The sequence below is a fragment of the Nycticebus coucang genome, chromosome X (assembly GCF_027406575.1).
Source record: "Nycticebus coucang isolate mNycCou1 chromosome X, mNycCou1.pri, whole genome shotgun sequence".
In the NCBI taxonomy this organism is placed as follows: Eukaryota; Metazoa; Chordata; class Mammalia; order Primates; family Lorisidae; genus Nycticebus; species Nycticebus coucang.
Window position 1 is genome coordinate 15,268,630 of NC_069804.1, and position 19,638 is coordinate 15,288,267.

Here is a 19,638-nt window from a genome sequence, read left to right on the forward strand (position 1 = left end):
CTACTCACTGAGCCATAGGTGCTGCCCCTACTTTGCATTTCTATTTGTACTTCTTTCATTATGAGCAAGGTTAAATGCTTTTCTGTACCAGGCATTTTTAGTTCTTTCATTGTGATCTGCTTGCTTACAAATCCTTGAAAACTGAGTCTTTGGCTCATTTTAAGGGCTTCCTGTGGTCTTTTGACTAGTCTGAAGTTTTAAATTATTATTTAGTAGGCTAATCTTTCTCTCATTTTTCTTTTTAAAATAGCTCTGAGGCTTTTGCTTTCCATAACAGGGACTTCCCCCTGCCAAGGTTATGAAAAAAATTTTTTTTTTTTTTTTTTAGAGACAGAGTCTCATTTTGTCACCCTTGGTAGAGTGACATGGTGTTACAGCTCACAGCAGCCTCCAAGCTCTTGGGCTTAGGCGATTCTCTTGCCTCAGCCTCCCGAGTAGCTGGGACTACAGGCACCTGCCGCTCCACCTGGCTATTTTTTGTTGCAGTTTGGCTGGGGCCGGGTTGGAACCCGCCACCCTTGGTATATGGGGCTGGCGCCCTACTCACTGAGCCACAGCCTCCGCCCATGAAAAAAAAATTTATTTAGGATTTCTTACAGTTCTTTGTGGCTTCATTTTTCTTTTTCTTTTTTTTCTTAGAGACAGAGTCTCACTTTGTTGTCCTTGGTAGAGTGCTGTGGCGTCACAGCTCACAGCAACCTCCGGCTCATGGGCTTAGGCTATTCTCTTGCCTCAGTCTCCTGAGTAGCTGGGACTACAGGCGCCCACCACAACGCCCAGCTATTTTTTGTTACTGTGGTTGTAGTTTGGCCGAGGCAGATTCGAACCCATCACCCTCAGTATATGGGGCCGGTGCCCTACTCACTGAGCCACAGACGCCGCCCTGTGGGCTTTATTTTTCATGTTTCAATTTGAAATGACATCATTTTTAATGTAGTAAATTCCTATGTATGGGTCTGTGTGGTTTGTTTTTGAAGACAGTGCTATATAATTTAGGAAGTCTCCAACAAGTATTTCATACCTAAAATATAGAAAAGATCTTACCTTTGGGAGTTTGTATTTTGAGGCATAAATAATTTATTATCTTAAAGAATATCACATATTGTAGAGGCATGAACACCAGGATCTAATTATATACCCTGGTTTCCCGAAAATAAGACATCCTCCAAAAATAAGACCTACTTACAGGAAAGATAAGACATCCCCTGAAAATAAGACTTAGCGCATCTTTGGGAGCACACCTTTCTTTTTAAGACACTGTCTTATTTTTGGGAAACAGGGTACTAGTGCTCATAGTAATACATCATTTTATCTGTTAAAAATAAAAATGCTTTCATTTCATTTCTTTGTTCTAACACAGTAAAACAAGACTTATTTAAGGAAGCCTTGAGTTATATTATACATGTTTTAAAGACTTTGGTCCAAAATGGTTGAAACAGGAATTGGTGATGAATGATTGATAAAATATTAGCTGTTCAGAAAACTGTGCTATCCAGAATAGTTATTTGAAAGATTAAAATAGTCTTAATATATGCTATTTTAAATGATTTAATAAAGCTAAAGACATTTTTCTAATTTACATGAAAATATAATTTTTATTTTATTTAATTAATTTATTGTTTTATTATTAAATCATAGCTGTGTACATTAATGCGATCATGGGGCACCATACACTGTTTTTTTTTTTTGTTTGTTTGTTTTTTTTTTTTTTTTTTGTAGAGACAGAGTCTCACTTTATGGCCCTCGGTAGAGTGCCGTGGCCTCACACAGCTCACAGCAACCTCCAACTCCTGGGCTTAAGCGATTCTCTTGCCTCAGCCTCCCGAGTAGCTGGGACTACAGGCGCCTGCCACAATGCCCAGCTATTTTTTGGTTGCAGTTTAGCCGGGGCCGGGTTTGAACCCACCATCCTCGGTATATGGGGCCGGCGCCCTACTGACTGAGCCACAGGCGCCACCCTATACACTGGTTTTATAGACCGTTTGACATATTTTCATCATACTGGTTAACATAGCCTTCCTGGCATTTTCTTTTTTTTTTTTTTTGTAGAGACAGAGTCTCACTTTATGGCCCTGGGTAGAGTGCCGTGGCCTCACACAGCTCACAGCAACCTCCAACTCCAGGGCTTAAGCGATTCTCTTGCCTCAGCCTCCCGAGTAGCTGGGACTACAGGCGCCCGCCACAAAGCCCGGCTATTTTTTGGTTGCAGTTTGGCCGGGGCTGGGTTCGAACCCGTCACCCTCAGTATATGGGGCTGGCGCCCTACCGACTGAGCCACAGGCGCCGCCCGGCATTTTCTTAGTTATTGTGTTAAGACATTTACATTCTACATTTACTAAGTTTCACATATACCCTTGTAAGATGCACCAAAAAATATAATGTTTAGATTTGTTTGTAAAACTCTATTCTTGGAGATTTAAAACCCCTCAAAATACTAGAAGAGGGTGGCACCTGTGGCTCAGTGGGTAGGGTGTCGGCTCCATGTACCGAGGGTAGTGGGTTCAAACCCGGCCCTGGCCAAACTGCAACAAAAAAAATAGCCGGGCATTGTGGTGGGTGCCTGTAGTATTTTTGATATCGTTCACTCTTTCCCCACCCAGCTCTTCCCCCCCACCCCCCAGGCTGCATAAGTGTGGTTGCACATATGCTCTGCTCTTGTTTTTAGTCCTCGGTTGAAGTTAACAGCTCTTAGGGCAAATTATTAGAAATATAGGGGTGGGGCTTGGCACTCATAGCTCAGTGCTTAGGGTGTCGCCACATACACTGGGGCTGGTGGGTTTAAACCCGGCCCAGACCTGCTAAACAATTGCAACAAGAAATGACAACTGCAACAAAAAAATAGCTGAGCATTGTGGTGGGCACTCATAGTCCCAGCTACTTGGGAGGCTGAGCCAAGAGAATCGCTTAAGCCCAAGAGTTTGAGGTTGCTGTGAGCTGTGACTCCATGGCACTCTACCCAGGGTGACATAGTGAGACTCTGTCTCAAAAGAAATATAGGGCTAGAGGGATTTTTAGAGATAATTTGTTTTATCCTAAAACACAAAGTTTTAAAAAAATTTAAACCCTTAGATTATCACTTTAAATTGTTGAAAGATATCCCTGTCCCCAAATTAGACATGTCTCACCTCCCTAAATCCTGGGGCTCCTAATGTTTTCCTAAATGCATACTGGTATATCTAGCGTGCTGTATATTTTTAGACATTTAATTTTTTAGATTTATTTTGTAACTGTCTCAGAGATCTGTTTGACTTTGAACTTATATTTTCCACAGCTGATTTGTGAAATGAGGGGAGTAGTGTAGTAGAGAGAACATCGACTCTTGAGTTTGGCAGATCTGGTTTTGAATTTTGCTGGCCCCTTTCACTGTTTTTTTTTTTTTTTTTGTTTGTTTGTTTGTTTCTTTTTGGGGTGTGTGTGTGTTGTTGCATTTCGGCCAGGGTGGGGTTTGAACCCACCACTCTCGGTATATGGGGCTGGCGCCCTACTCACTGAGCCACAGGTGCCTCCCCCTTTTCTGGTTTTAATGTGCTTAGGGGATAGTGACTTAATCTCACAACTCATTTTGCTTATCAGGGAACAATAAGGCTTATCTCTCAGTAGGGTGGGAAGGTTAAATGGGGTAACTTGGAGGGCACTTTGCACAGTGCTGGCTCTTATGTATTGAAGGTTCCCTTTACTTAACTTGATAAATTCCTCTTAGACAATCCAGGCAAGCTAAGGATCTCTGTCTAGAAAAATCCATAAATGTATACTACCTTTCCCACCTGTTTCTCTGAAGGTCCAACCTTAGCTCTGGCTAGTGAGGATTGCACACACTTAGCAGTGGTTGAAGGCATTTAAGCTGACAGTAGTTGAAATAATTAGGAAGTAAATGGAGGTGTTGTCTGTTTTTTTTTTGTTTTTTTTTTATTTAGACCAGTATCAGTAAAAGAACAACCATTACTGAAAGGTATAAGCAAAGTAAGCCAGGGAAATATGGTTCCTTCACTAAAGAGCATAAATTAAACTTTTCTTTTTTTTTTGTAGAGACAGAGTCTCACTTTATGGCCCTCGGTAGAGTGCCGTGGCCTCACACAGCTCCCAGCAACCTCCAACTCCTGGGCTTAAGCGATTCTCTTGCCTGCGCCTGCCACAACGCCTGGCTATCTTTTGGTTGCAGTTTGGCCGGGGCCGGGTTTGAACCCGCCACCCTCGGTATATGGGGCCGGCGCCTTACCGACTGAGCCACAGGCGCCGCCCCATAAATTAAACTTTTCAACTTAAAAATTGTTCATGTGTCTCTTTTTTCACAGAGTAGAAAGGAAAGAAGCTTATTTCAACTTTTTTTTTTTTTTTTGCAGCCGAGCACAATGACTCAAGCCTGTAATCCTTAGGCCTCTGGGAGCCCTAAGCAGAAGGATCCCTTGAGCTCAGGAGTTTGAGACCAGCCTGAGCAAGAGTGAGACTCCTTTTGTACTAAAAACAGAAAAAATTTGCTGGGCATTGTGGTGGGCATCTATAGTCCCAGCTACTCATGAAGTTGAGGCAGGAGGATCACTTGAACCCCAGGAGTTTGTGGTTGCTGTGAGCTAGGTTGGGACCACAGCACTCTAGCCTAGGGCAACAGAGTGAGACTTTGTCTCAAACAAAACAAAACATTTTTTCTTTTAGGACTTTAATTTCCTTATAATCTTAGTTTTGAATGTATTGATCCACAAAACTATTCCAAGTAGTTGATGAATACAGAGTAGTCCCTCATGATCATTTGCAAAAAGTTTTTATCTTTTGCTCTTACAATTTATTGTTGATAAAGTGGTGACTGCCCATTTTGAAGAAATCTCTTGGTCACTTAGGGAGTCATCTTAGGGCCAAGTATTGAGTCAGTGGAAGGAAGATTGTGAAATGTATCCTTTGACCAGAGGGGAGTGGCTAGGGTGGGGATGATTGGTGTTGAATGCTCTAGTAAACACTTGTAGTGTAGTGGTATACTTCTCTAAGTCTTTTTTAGCTACAAGAGGAAAATACTGTGCTCATGAGTGTAGTCTGGATAAACTAGATAAAAATGTGATCACTTTTGTATTATGATTTTGTTTAGGGAAGGGCTCTGAAAGAAATCCATCTGGAAACCACTTAGTGTTGGTTTCATTTTTTTCATTTGAGATTGGTATTTAAACATTTCCTCTCCCTTTTGTTTTTCCTAATGATGTATCTTGTATTAGAGAACTTTATTCATCTTGGTGTGTTAAAAAATTTGAAAGTTCTTAGAAAGGTAACTGATTATATCTAATTTAAAAGGTAAAAACAGGCCGCGTGAGGTGGCTCATGCCTGTAATCCCAGCACTCTGGGAGGCCAAGATGGGTGGATTGCCTGAGCTCACAGGTTCCAGACCAGCTTGAGCCAGAGTGAGACCCCACCTCTAAAAATAACCAGTGTTGCAGCAGATGCCTGTAGTCCCAGCAACTCGGGAGACTGAGGCAAGAAACTCATTTGAAACCAAGAGTTAGAGGTTGCTGTGAGCTATGACGCCGCAACACTCTACCAAGGGTGACAAAGTGAGACTTTGTCTCAAAGAAAGAAAAAGAAAGGTAAAAACATATGTGCTATGAAAGTCCTGTCCCTGACTCAGTTTCTTTGTATCCTGCCAGAGATTGTACATCCTTTTTTGCTCATGATTTTTTTTTTTTTTTGAGACAGAGTCTCACTATGTTGCCCTTGGTAGAGTGCTGTGCCGTCACAGCTCACAACCTCAAACTCTTGGGCTTAAGTGATTCTCTTGCTTCAGCCTCCTAAGTAGCTGGGACTACTGGCACCCACCACAATGCCTGGCTATTTTTTGGTGGTAGTTGTCATTGTTTGGCAGGCCCTGGACGGATTTGAACCTTCTAGTTCTGGTATATGTGGCTGGTGCCCTAGCCACTGAACTACAAGCGCCATCTTTGCTCATGAATTTATGCAACCCGTCTACTACATCCCTTCCAAATCATAACCTATAGTACATAATATAGGGTGTTTTGTTTTTTCCCTTGTCAACCTATCCTTATAGATCTATGATTACACTATTGCCTAACTCTTTTTTTTTTTGAGACAGAGTCTCACTTTGTCACCCTTGGTAGAGTCCCGTAGCATTGCAGCTCACAGCAACCTCAAACTCTTGGGCTTAAGTGATTCTCTTGCCTCAGCCTCCCAAGTAGCTGGATGGGACTACAGACGCTCACCACAGCACCCGGCTATGTTTAGAGAGATGAGGTCTGACTCTTGTTCAGGCTGGTCCCCAACCTGTGAGCTCAGGCAATCCACCTGCCTTGGCCTCCCAGAGTGTTAGGATTATATCTGTGAGCCACCACGCCCAGCCTACTGCCTTACTCTTTAACAGATGCTATAGTACTCAACTGGATAGATGTACAATAATTTATTCATACAGTCCAGTAATTAATTTACTTATGTATTTGAGACAAGGTCTGTGTTACCCAGGCTAGAGTGCTATGGCCTCAGCCTAGTTCACAGCAACCTCAGACTACTAGGTTCAAGTAATCCTCCTGCTTCAGCCTCCCTACAGGGACCTGCCATGACACCTGGCTAATTTTTTCTATTTTTTAGTAGAGATGGGATCTTGCTCTAGCTTAGGCTAGTCTTAAACCCCAGAGCCCAAGGGATCCTCCTGTCTCAGCCTCCAGAGTGTTAGGGTTATAGGTGTGAGCCGTTGTGCCTGGCCTCATCTAGTCCATTATTAATTGACATTTAGGGTATTTCTCATTTTTTGCTACTACAGATAATACTGTATAAATATGCTTATATATTATGTCATTTTACGAAGTTGCTGGTATAGCTGTAGGAAAAAATTGATAAAAAAGGAATTTGCTGGCTCGGTGCCTGTGGCTCAAGTGGTTAAGGCACCAGCACATACATCTGAGCTGGTGGGTTTGAATCTAGCTTGGGCTCCCCAGACAACAATGACGGCTGCAAAAAAAAATAAAAAAATAGCTGGGCGTTGTGGCGGGTGCCTGTAATTCCAGCTACTTGGGAGGCAGAGGCAGGAGAATCGCTTGAGCCCAGAAGTTGGAGGTTGCTGTGAGCTGTGATGTTACGGCACTCTACCAGGGCGACAGCTTCAGGCTCTGTCTCAAAAAAAAAAAAAAAGAAAGAGTTTTCTGGGTTGAATCATATGTGACTTGGTGATTCCCCCCCCCCCAACATCTTTTTTTTTTTCTTTTTCTTTTTGAGATAGTCTCACTCTGTCCCCTGGGTAGAGTACATAGTACATAGTACATCATTCATAGCAGCCTCAAACTCTAGGCTTGAGTAATCCTCTTGCCTCAGCCTCCTGAGTAGCTGGGACCACAGGAGCACCCCCAACATCTTGTAAAAATTTCCAAATATGGGTGGCGCCTGTGGCTCAAGGAGTAGGGCGCCGGTCCCATATGCCAGAGGTGGCGGGTTCAAACCCAGCCCCGGCCAAAGATCACACACACACACACACAAAAAAAAATTTCCAAATATACAGCAAAGTTGAAGGAATTTGATACTAAACATCCATTTTGCCACCACCTAGATTTTACCATTAATACTTTACTCTGGTTCCTTTTTCTGATCTCTCTTCATTTGTCTGTCCTTTCACCCATAAAGCCATCTTAAGTGTGTATGTGCTAAGTTTTTTTTTTTTTTTTTTTTTTTTTGGCCGGGGCTGGGCTTGAACCCGCCACCTCCGGCATATGGGACCGGCACCCTACCCGTTGAGCCACAGGCGCCGCCCTATGTGCTAAGTTTTTAACAAGTGCATGTAGTTCTGTAATCCAAACCCCCAACAAGAAACAGATTACCAACACCCCAAACATTTCTTTGTACCCTTTCTCAGTCCCTGCCCCAATTGCATTCCTTAGTGGGTAAACCACTTTATCCTCTATCAGGAAAATGTGAGAAGTACCTCACACTGTAGTGTCAAAGATTTTTTTTTTTTTTTTGAGACAGAGTCTCACTATGTTACCCTGGGTAGAGTGCCATGGTGTCATAACTCACAGCAACCTCAAACTCTTAGGCTTAAGCGATTCTCCTGCCTCAGCCTCCCAAGTAGCTGGGACTACAGGCTCCTGCCACAATGCCCGGCTATTTTTTGGTTGCAGTTGTCATTATTGTTTTAGCTGGCCCTGGCTGGGTTCGAAACCGCCAGCCTCAGTGTGTGTGGCCAGCACCTACCCACTGAGTATGGACGGCACCCTTGGCTTATAATTTTTTTTTTTTCTTTTTTTGAGACAGAGCCTCAAGCTGTCGCCCTGGGTGGAGTGCTGTAGCATCACAGCTCACAGCAACCTCAAACTCCTGGGCTCAAGCGATTTCTTCTGCCTCTGCCTCCCTAGTAGCTGGGACTACAGGCACCCGCCACAACGCCCTGCTATTTTTTGGTTGTAGCCGTCATTGTTGTTTGGCAGGCCCAGGCTGGATTTGAACCCGCCAGCTCAAGTGTATGTGGCTGGCGCCTTAGCCGCTTGAGCCACAGGGGCAGAGCCATACAAGTAGTTTTTTTTTTTTTTTAAAATATACATACATATATATATATTTTTAAGAGAGTCTCACTTTATCACCCTTGGTAGAGTGCTATGACATCACAGCTCACAGCAACCTCCAACTCCTGGGCTTAAGCGATTCTCTTGTCTCAGCCTCCCCAGTAGCTGGGACTACAGGCGCCTGCCACAACACCCGGCTATTTTTTGTTGTTGTTATTGTTGTTGCAGTTTGGCTGGGGCTGGGTTTCAACCCACCACCCTTGGTATATGGGGCTGGCGCCCTGCTCACTGAGCCACAGGCGCCACCCTTTTAAAAATATATTTAATTGGGCGGCGCCTGTGGCTCAGTGAGTAGGGCGCCGGCCCCATATGCCGAGGGTGGCGGGTTCAAACCCAGCCCCGGCCAAACTGCAACAAAAAATAGCCGGGCGTTGTGGCGGGCGCCTGTAGTCCCAGCTGCTTGAGAGGCTGAGGCAAGAGAATCGCGTAAGCCCAAGAGTTAGAGGTTGCTGTGAGCCGTGTGAGGCCACGGCACTCTACCCGAGGGCGGTACAGTGAGACTCTGTCTCTACAAAAAAAAAAAAAATATTTTTAATTATAGGAGTAATGAATATTCATTATAGTAAAACAGGAAAATACAATGAAGCAAAAAGAAGCACTACCTGTAATTTAATTATATCATTAAAAAATATATCCTTTATTTATTTTTGAGACAGAGTCTCTGTTGCCTGGGTAGAGTGCCATGGAATCATAGCTTAAAGCAAATTCAAACTTTTGGGCTCTAGCGATCCTCCAGTGTCAACTAGGACTACAGGCACCCACCTGGGCACCCACAGGCACCCACCCACCTGTAGTCCATGATGCCCAGTTAGTTTTTCTATTTTTTTTTTTTTTTACTTTTTCTATTTTTAGTAGAGAGAGAGTCTTGTTCTTGCTCAGATTGGTCTTGAACTCCTGAGCTCAAGTGATTCACCCATCTTGGCCTCTCAGAGTGCTAGGATCACAGGTGTGAGCTGCCAATGTGCGGCCTCAAAAATAACCATTATTGATATTTAGATATGTTTCCTTCCAACACTTTCTCTGTGTGTGTGTCTATATATACACACACAGGTGGTCTCTAACTTACGATGTTTTTTTACCCTAGGATGGGTTTATTGGGATGTAACCCCTCTAGAAGTTGAGGAGCATCTGTATACATACCTAGTGTGTGGATAAAACATGGTGCATACTGTTTTGTAATTTGTTCTGGGATCATCTCTCATTATTAAATAGACTTCTGTAAGATGCTTAGGCCAGGACAGGTTGTTTGTACAGTAGTAGACAGAGGGTAGTTATGAAGTAGTATATTGTGATTTAAGAGCATTGACTCAGAAGTTAGACTGCCAGGGTTCAAATGTTGCTCTGCAATTTACTAACTGTGACCTTAGGCAGTATACTTTACATGCCATGGTTTGCTTATCTGTAAATGGAGATAATGATGGTGCCTACCTAGTGGCATTGTTGTGAGGATTAAAAATACCTGGATGGGGTATTTGTGGTGTAAATGTTACCTGATATTACTATTATTTATACAAGAGCTTGTACTCAAGAAAAGGCACCAAGAGTGGCTAGCAGAGAGAGAGAGAAGATAAAGTAGGGAAGTATATTGGGCACACGATACAGAATTCTCTGTGGCTTGTTTTCAGCAGTCATTTTTGCATCCCTCTCCACCGGGTTCTCCATCAGTTGGCACTTGAGTATCTTTTGTGCGTAAGCTTTTGCTTCTGAATAATTGATTATGTAATTTGTGTGGCAGGAGTTCAGAGGTAGAACAAGCTAATGGAAAGATCCTAAGTATTAATACACAAGTTATAGAAAGTACCACTGGGCGGCGCCTGTGGCTCAGTCGGTAAGGCGCCGGCCCCATATACCGAGGGTGGCGGGTTCAAACCCGGCCCCGGCCGAACTGCAACCAAAAAATAGCTGGGCGTTATGGCGGGTGCCTGTAGTCCCAGCTACTTGGGAGGCTGAGGCAAGAGAATCGCTTAAGCCCAGGAGTTGGAGGTTGCTGTGAGCCATGTGACGCCACGGCACTCTACCGAGGGCCATAAAGTAAGACTCTGTCTCTACAAAAAAAAAAAAAAAAAAAAAAAAACAAAACAAAAAAGAAAGTACCACTATTATTATTTCATCATTAGAAGCAAGACAGTATTATATTTCCCTTCTCTCCTGTGCAGCTAATTTTGATGTAGTATACTGAGGTATGTTTCATATTCGCTAATGTAAGACCTACTTGGCTTTACAAAATCAGTAGAGCCTAATCGTTAACTGATGAGTGGGTAAATAAAATGTGGTCTATCCATACAGTGTATATTATTCAGCCAAAAGAAGGAATGAAATACTGATTCATACTCCAACTGATTCATACTTTCAACATAGACCTTGAAAATATGCTAAATGAAAGAAGTCAGACTCAAAAGGCCATATATTGTATGATTTCAGTTGTATGAAATGTCCAGGATAGCCAAGCCAGTGGAGAAAGAAAGTAGATTAGTCACCTGGTACTGGGTATTCTGGGGGTGGGGGGGTTAAGGGTTGATAGCTAAAGAACATGGGGTTTTGTTGTGAGGTGAAGAAATTGTTCTAAAATTGACTGTGGTAATGATTGCACAACTCTGAATGCACTAAAAAGCAGTGAACTGAACTGTATGCTTTTTTACTTTAAAAATAATTTTTTTTTTTTTTTTTGAGATGGAGTCTTTGTCACCCTTGGTAGAGTGCCAGGCCATCATAGCTCACAGTAACCTCAAACTCTTAGGCTCAAGAGATTCTCTTGCCTCAGCCTCCCAAGTAGCTCGGACTATAGGCACCTGCCACAATGCCCAGCTATTTTTAGAGACAGGATGTCACTCTTGTTCAGGCTGGTCTTGAGCCTGTGAGCTCAAGTGGTCTACCTGCCTTGGCCTCCCAGAGTGCTAGGATTATAGGCGTGAGCCTGGCCCTTTGTAATTTTTTGTTGTTGTTGGAATTAGGCTTAGGAGTGTGGCATCAAACCGTAACTCTGAAATAGACAACCCATTTCTCTTTAATTCATTTTATAAAAGAAATCAAGGTGTTACATGTATATTATTTGAAGTGTCATAAAAAAGCAGCAAATCTTTAATCTCCCCGTTTTGAAGAAAATATTTGGCTCTTGATAACTCTTAAACAATGTCTAAATTTTTTTTTTTTTTAAGAGACAGTGTCACTTTGTCGCTCTCAGTAGAGTGCTGTGACATCACAGCTCATAGCAACCTCCAGCTCTTGGGCTTAGGCAATTCTCTTGCCTCAGCCTCCCGGGTAGCTGGGACTACAGGCACCTGCTCAACACCTGGCTATATTTTGTTGCAGTTTGGCTGGGGCCGGATTTGAACCTGCCACCCTCGGTACATGGGGCTGGCGCCTACCCATTGAGCGACAGGTGCCTCCCAACAATGTATAAATTGAACTAAAACTTTTTTTTTTTTTTTTGTAGAGACAGAGTCTCACTTTATGGCCCTCGGTAGAGTGCCGTGGCCTCACACAGCTCACAGCAACCTCCAACTCCTGGGCTTAGGTGATTCTCTTGCCTCAGCCTCCCGAGTAGCTGGGACTACAGGCGCCCGCCACAACGCCCGGCTATTTTTTGGTTGCAGTTTGGCCGGGGCCGGGTTTGAACCCGCCACCCTTGGTACATGGGGCCAGCGCCTTACCAACTGAGCCACAGGTGCCACCCGAACTAAAACTTTTTTATCAAAATAAAAGACACATTGGGCGGCGCCTGTGGCTCAGTCGGTGGGGCGCCGGCCCCATATACCGAGGGTGGCGGGTTCAGGCCCGGCCCCGGCCAAACTGCAACCAAAAAATAGCCGGGCGTTGTGGCGGGCGCCTGTAGTCCCAGCTACTCGGGAGGCTGAGGCAAGAGAATCGCTTAAGCCCAGGAATTGGAGGTTGCTGTGAGCTGTGTGAGGCCACGGCACTCTACTGAGGGCCATAAAGTGAGACTCTGTCTCTACAAAAAAAAAAAATAAATAAAAGACACATCTAGAAAAGTATACAAATCATAAGTGTTTATGCCTCTTGAATTTCCACAAAGTGAACATCTGTGTTTACTTCCCCTCCATCTAGATCAAGAAATAGAATACTGGGGCGGCGCCTGTGGCTCAGTGAGTAGGGCGCAGGCCCCATATGCCGAGGGTGGCAGGTTCGGACCCAGCCCCGGCCAAACTGCAACAGAAAAATAGCCGGGCGTTGTGGCGGGTGCCTGTAGTCCCAGCTGCTCGGGAGGCTGAGGCAGGAGAACCGTGTAAGCCCAAGAGTTAGAGGTTGCTGTGAGCCGTGTGACGCCACGGCACTCTACCCGAGGGCGGTACAGTGAGACTCTGTCTCTACAAAAAAAAAAAAGAAAGAAATAGAATACTGTCAAGCACCCTAGAATTGCAGTGCCCAACCCCTGGGGTCACAGATTGGTACCAGTCTGTGGCCTGTTAGGAACTAGGCTGCACAATAGGAGATGAGTGGCAGGTAAGCAAGGGAAGCTTCTTCTGTATTTATAGCTGCTCCCCATTGCTCGTATCACTGCTTGAGCTTTACCTCTTGTCAGATCAGTGGCAGCATTAGAGTCTCATAGGAGCCAAACCCTACTGTTAACTGCGCGTGCAAGTACACTCCTTATGAGAATGTAGTGCCTGATGATCTGTTATGGGGCGGAGGCGGTGATGCTGCTCTGGGACTGTCTAGTTACAGGAAAACAAGCCCAGGGCTCCCACTGATTCTGCATTATGGTGAGTTGTGTGATTATCTCATTGTATATTACAATGTAATAATAAAAATAAAGTGCACAATAAATATAATGCACTTGAATCATCTTGTAACTATCCCCCACTGTCTGCCACCTCCCCCACCTCACCCCTCTTTCATGAAACTAGTCCCTGGTGCCAAAAAGTTTGGAAACTGCTACCCTAGAAGGCCCTACTCCTGATGGTAACCGCTATCCTGATTTCTAGCACCATTAATTAGCTTGGCTTGGTTTTGAACTTTATTTATAAATGGTTTCCTACAGTAAGTATTCTTCTGGCACCTTCCTCACATTAGGTCTGTGAGTCTTAGAGTAGTTCATTCTCATTGCTGGATAGTATGAACATATTACAATTTTTTTTTTTTTTTTTAGACAAGGGTATTATTGCTCTGTCGCCTAGGCTGGAGTGCAGTGGCATGATTGTAGCTCACTGCACCTTTAAGTTCCTGGGCTCATGCAGTCCTCCTGCCTTAATCTCCTGAGAGAGACTGTAGGCTCATACCACCATGCTTGGCTAATTCTTTTTTTTTTTTCTTTCAGTAGAGACAGGGTCTCACTATGTTACCCAGGCTGGTCTCAACTCCCAGCCTAACGTGATCCTCCTGCTTCCCAGTGTGCTGGGATGACAGTTGTGAGCCACCGTGCCTTGCCAACATAGTACAATTTATCCTGTCTTCTGTTGATAGAAGTTTGGGTTGATTCCATTTGGGGACTGTTATGAATAGTCTTGCTTTAAACATTCTTGGCCTTTGGATGCACACATGTACACACTTGGGTGAAATCCTAGGAGTAGAGTTAACTGGGTTAGAAGGTATCCATATTGCCAAAGAGTTTTTCAAAGTGGCTGTGCTAGTTCTTTCAAAAGCACAATACTTGATTTATTAACATTAGACTCTAAAAGATAAGGTTTTAAGTTCCTTAACCTCTCCATTTTCTCTCCATCCCCTCCTATAGTTTTTTGGTAACTTTACTTTAGATGTATTTTTAGTTTTTCACCTAGATGATCTTGTAACTTAAAATAATAAATCTCTGTTCCATTAATTTTTGAAAGTAGTTTTTGTCCACTTGCAATAAGAAGAGGCTATAAGACACCTCCCCCTCAATTGTGTTATTCAGAAAAGGAAGAGGCTCTCCTTTTTTTTTTTTTTTTGCAGTTTTTGGCCGGGGCTGGGTTTGAACCCACCACCTCCGGTATATGGGGCCAGCGCCCTACTCCTTTGAGCCACAGGTGCTGACCAGGAAGAGGCTCTCTTTCACGTAGAGAGGACATGTGTAGAGTTTAAATTTTTGCCACATCATATGACCAGGTAATGTTAACAAGGAGAAAAAACCCACATGAATAAATAAGGTTAACAGTAAGAGAGTAAGATAAAATTACTGATACAAGAAAAAATATTGCAATAAAGATATCTTTACCATGTGTATTATCTGTTTTTACTTATTAGGGCAGGGTGAGCTCCTTAAAGTATCAGCCCCGAGATTTCTGTGCTTTAATATGAGAAAAGTTTATTTCTTATTCACCTGATAGTCAAATGTGGGTTGTCTTTGTAGGTGAGATGGCTTTCCTATATGTATGTGGGATTTAGGGGTACATGCTACTTTTATCTTGTGGCTCTGCCATCTCTTAGGGTCTTGCAGACATCTGTATTCAGCCAGAGTGGGGGAGAGATGGTGGAGAAACAATTGTGCTAAGAATAAAAGTCTTGTGGCAGAAGGGACAATCATAGCCTCTGCTCACACTCATTTGGTGGGACCTTCACATGGGAGTGCAACTTAGATGTCCGGGGGCTGGGAAGTGTAGTCCGTGGCTGGCACTCGTCCCATAGCACCAGCTCCACAGGACATTGGGAGAGGGTGGTTTTTTGGTGGATATCTAGGTAGCTATCTTTGCTGTCCTATTGCCTTGAGGATAAGACCAGAATAGTTAACAATCTAGCTTCTCTTAAGGAGTTAATTATTTTAAATGGTGAATTTTTCTGAGGAACTAAAGTTTAGATTATAATTGAATGGCATGTTTTGCCTCTTTTGGTAATACTTACTTGTATAATTTGTTTTAACTTTAATTTCCTTCTGCTTTACAGTTAGGTCACCTCTCAGTGAAACTTAGAAACCACCATATTTATATTGATTTTACAAACTAAACCAGCATATGTACATTGATTTTTACAAACTATTAAGAAAGAAAAAAGCTCTCGAGCTCTTTGTGTCGTCAGCATTGATTACATTCAATTTAATGTCTTCCATCTTTTTTCTCCTTCCTCTTTCGTCTAGTTTGAAATTGGCACAATGGAAGAAGCTGGAATTTGTGGGCTAGGGGTGAAAGCGGATATGTTGTGTAACTCTCAATCAAATGATATTCTTCAACATCAAGACTCAAATTGTGGCACAAGTAACAAGCATTCCTTGGAAGAGGATGAAGGCAGTGACTTTATAACAAAGAACAGGAATTTGGCGAGCACAGTGTACTGCACACAAGAGTCAAGAGAGGAAATTCCTGGGCGAGAAGCTCGAATGGACCCCCCTGATGGTCGGCAAGATGCAGAGTACAACAGTAACAAAGAGAAAACCTTAGGTAATGTCTCTGCTCAGTGTTGGACATTTTCACATACTGCTCATTTTCCGTAGCCTAGGTATGAAGAACAGGGCCTGTTTGAAGGTGCTTAGCTAATGCACCTTTTGTCTTTGGTGAGATGAGTCTGCATATCTGCTGCAGTCATGTGCATGAGGTGAGAATAACGGAGTAGGAAGCTTAGTTATTTCTGCATCTAAATCATAAGAATTTGGCTTTCTTAAAAATTTGGGGCCAACTTGACAAGTGGAATTTGACTTGCCTTTTTTGCATCTTTAATATAGTCTGACCAACAATTGCTATGAAAACTATGTATTTCAAAATTCAGGTTCAGACAAAATAATGTTATCTGTGATTCAGAAAGTAGCTGAAGACTGGGTTTCAAGGGTATGTTTCTCCTGCTGTGTTAGTTTGAGATTAGGATTAAGGATGTGATATGCTGAATCTCATAAATAAATCTTGAAACACCTTTTATTTTTGCCTTATTGGTTGGCCCTCAGTTTTTCTCTGTATTATACTTAAGATTCACAGTGTTTGATCGGCATGGTTTTGTGATAGAATGTTGAAATTATGCTTCTTATTAAGCCCATTATTTGCTACCATGGAAAACATAAACATTTATAGGAATATGAAAGTAATTTTGATTTCTTTTTTTTTTTTTTGTAGAGACAGAATCTCACTTTATGGCCCTCGGTAGAGTGCCATGGCCTCACACAGCTCACAGCAACCTCCAACTCCTGGGCTTAAGCGATTCCCCTGCCTCAGCCTCCCGAGCAGCTGGGACTACAGGCGCCTGCCACAACGCCCGGCTATTTTTAGAGACGGGGTCTCACTCTTGCTCAGGCTGGTCTCAAACTCCTGAGCTCAAGCAGTCCACCTACCTCACCATCCCAGAGTGCTAGGATTATAGGCGTGAGCCACCGAGCCTGGCCAGAAAATTTTGTTAATAAAATTTTATGTGGGTAGAAAAGTTTTCCTTTTTGAAGTTAGCCCGTATACCAAATAACTTCATTTTTAAGACATACATATTTTTTGTTCGTTTGTTTGTTTTGAGATGGGGTCTCAAGCTGTTGCCCTGGTTAGTGCTATGGCATCACAGCTCACAGCAACCTCAAACTGTTGGGCGTAAGCAATTCTCTTGCCTCAGACTCCCAAGTAGCTGGGACTACAGGTGCCTGCCACAGCGCCTGGCTATTTTTCTTTTTTTTGTTGTTGTTGTTGCAGTTGTCATTGTTGTTTTCGCTGGCCCCTTTCGGTTCAAACCCACCAGCCCCGGTGTATGTGGCTGGCGCCCTACTGAGCTACAGGTGCCATCTTAAGACATATGTATTTTGAATGAAATACATACTTTATATGAAATATCTTACACATAAGAGTGAACATTTTGAAAAATAAAAATGGTACCTATAATATACATTAAGAAATAAAACATTGCCGGGCACGGTGGCTCATGCCTGTAATCTTAGCACTCTGGGAGGCCGAGGCTGATAGATTTCCTGAACTCATGAGTTCAAGACCAGCTTGAGCTAGAACGGGACCCTGTCTCAGCCAAGTGTTGTGGTGGGTGCCTGTAGTCCCAGCCACTTGGGAGGCTGAGGCAGGAGGATCACTTAAACCCAAGAGTTTGAGATTGCTGTGAGCTAAAATGCCACGGCACTGTACCAAGAATGACAAAATAAAGACTCTGCATTATCAATGACTTTGCAGTACCATTTGTCTCCTTTTTAGCCACCTGCCAAAGTCATTAAAATATTGTTAAACTTGGGTGGCGCCTGTGGCTCAAAGGAATAGGGTGCCAGCCCCATATACTGGAGGTGGCGGGTTCAAACCTGGCCCCGGCCCAAAACTGCAACAACAAAAAAAAATATTGTTAAACTCTTTTCCCTAACGCAAGAGCTATCTTGTCATCCATTTATTTGCACAAATCTTGGTTAACACACGGAGTATACTTAGCATATTCTCAGTTAAGAAAACCATAAATTATTTAAATTTCATGAGAAAAGATATGTGTCACTAGTGATTATGTACATCGTAGGCAGAGTGGTTACAACTGCAATTCCCTTTGAACTTGGTTCTGTGTTTGTGCTTGGTTAGGAGGAAGCTTTTAAAAATATTCTCTGCTCTTTGTAACTTGCCCTTTGTCTTAACTTGGACATCAATGATTAGGCAAGGAAATTTTTAAGCCTTCAACCAGAGTTCTTATAAATAGTTAGCAGTGTTAGTGAGTGAATAAAGAAATTTAGGGCAGACATGGGGAGGGAGGTGATCTATTAATCCAGAATTTAAAGACAGTTTTCCTAATTGATTTGGTAAATCCCTTATTTCTAGTTAAAGGCATACAATATTTTACTCTGGATGTCAGAAGATGAGGAGTGTTAGTAGAATTCATGGGTTAGACGCGATCTCATTTTTCTGGGACTTATTTCTTATTTTGTTAATCATCAGGAAAAGAAGTTTTATTACTGATGCAGGCCCTAAACACCCTTTCAACCCCAGAGGAGAAACTGGCAGCTCTCTGTAAGAAATATGCTGATCTCGTGAGTATTAAATAAAGGGTGTGAGGGTCATATAAAATATAGTGAAATGTTTGTGTGCTTGATAAGTTTTTTTTTAATTGTAATTTTGATATAGATTTAAATGTAAAATTATGTTTTATTGCAAAAATTGAAAGGGAGATTCTGACTTCTTGGGGTTTTTGTGGTTACATATTTTATGAGGTAACATATAGAGAACACTATAATGGCTCAGCGCCCATAGCTCTGTGGCTAGGGCGCGGGCCACATTCTCTGGGGCTGGTGGGTTCGAACCCAGCCCAGGCCTGCTAAACACCAATGACAACTACAACAACAACAAAAAAAATATCCAGGCGTTGTGGCAGTTGCCTCCCTACTTGGGAGGCTGAGGCAAGAGAATTGCTTAAGCCCATGTTTGAGGTTGCTGTGAGCTGTGATGCCATAGCACTCTACCAGGGGCAACATAGTGAGACTGTCTCAAAAAAAAAAAAGAAAAAGAGAACACTATAATGCTAAAATGTGGCATAGATTTTCTAAAACTCGGTTTTAGAGTATTTCTAAATCAGCCTTTTCATTGCTATGCTGTGATACCTTAGGTGCCAATCAGTTGGGGTATAGTGGTTCCTATGTTTAACTTTTCCTGCAGAAATTCTAGAGATCAAGGCTCTGTTTTGATTGAAATTTTGGATTAGATGAAATAGTCTGCTTCAACAATACTGTGTCACAGGAAATATTTATTTAGCGTTGACTATGTGCCAAGCATTCTCTTTTCCATCTTCCAAAGAAATTGACCTCATTGGAGAGTTTGTTCTGGGCCAGTGTTATTCCAAGAAATATTAATTCTCTTTTTGAATTCATGGGAGCAGTTTCAACCTGGAAACCCTGTCTTGCTATTTAAAGTGCAGAATGGAAAACTGATAGCACCCTTTGAAGGAGGAGTTGTGGTGGGAAATGCTAACATTATTACCTTTTATGAAACTCTTAGGTGAATTATCACAGTTTTTATGCATTTTCACCTTTTATTAAAACAGTTATTGTGTATCATAAATTATTTTTATCAGTGACCAGCTCTAAAAAATGAATTGTTTATTACTTAAAGAATGATAGTTACTTTCCCTCACTTTATAAAGTGACTCAGATATACCTTACTTAGCTGGCATTCAGCAGGCGAGTACCTTCTACTATTTAGAGCAGGAAGAAACCCTGTGCATCGATGAAAATGGCCCAGAACAGTCACAAATGCAAAGATGGGGGGAAGCTGGCTTCAGGAAAGGGGTGCTTTC

At 42.7% G+C, this 19,638-nt stretch overlaps 1 protein-coding gene across 2 annotated transcripts in view; it reads left to right on the plus strand.

Annotated features, from left to right (window-relative positions):
* Positions 1-19,638, plus strand: part of TXLNG (taxilin gamma) — a 61,230-nt gene that overhangs the window by 19,149 nt on the left and 22,443 nt on the right. For both annotated transcript variants that reach the window (XM_053580746.1, XM_053580747.1), the window contains exons 2-3: positions 15,545-15,845; positions 18,288-18,379. In XM_053580746.1, coding sequence (XP_053436721.1) covers positions 15,545-15,845; positions 18,288-18,379 — 393 coding nt within the window. The remainder of the gene's footprint in view (positions 1-15,544; positions 15,846-18,287; positions 18,380-19,638) is intronic.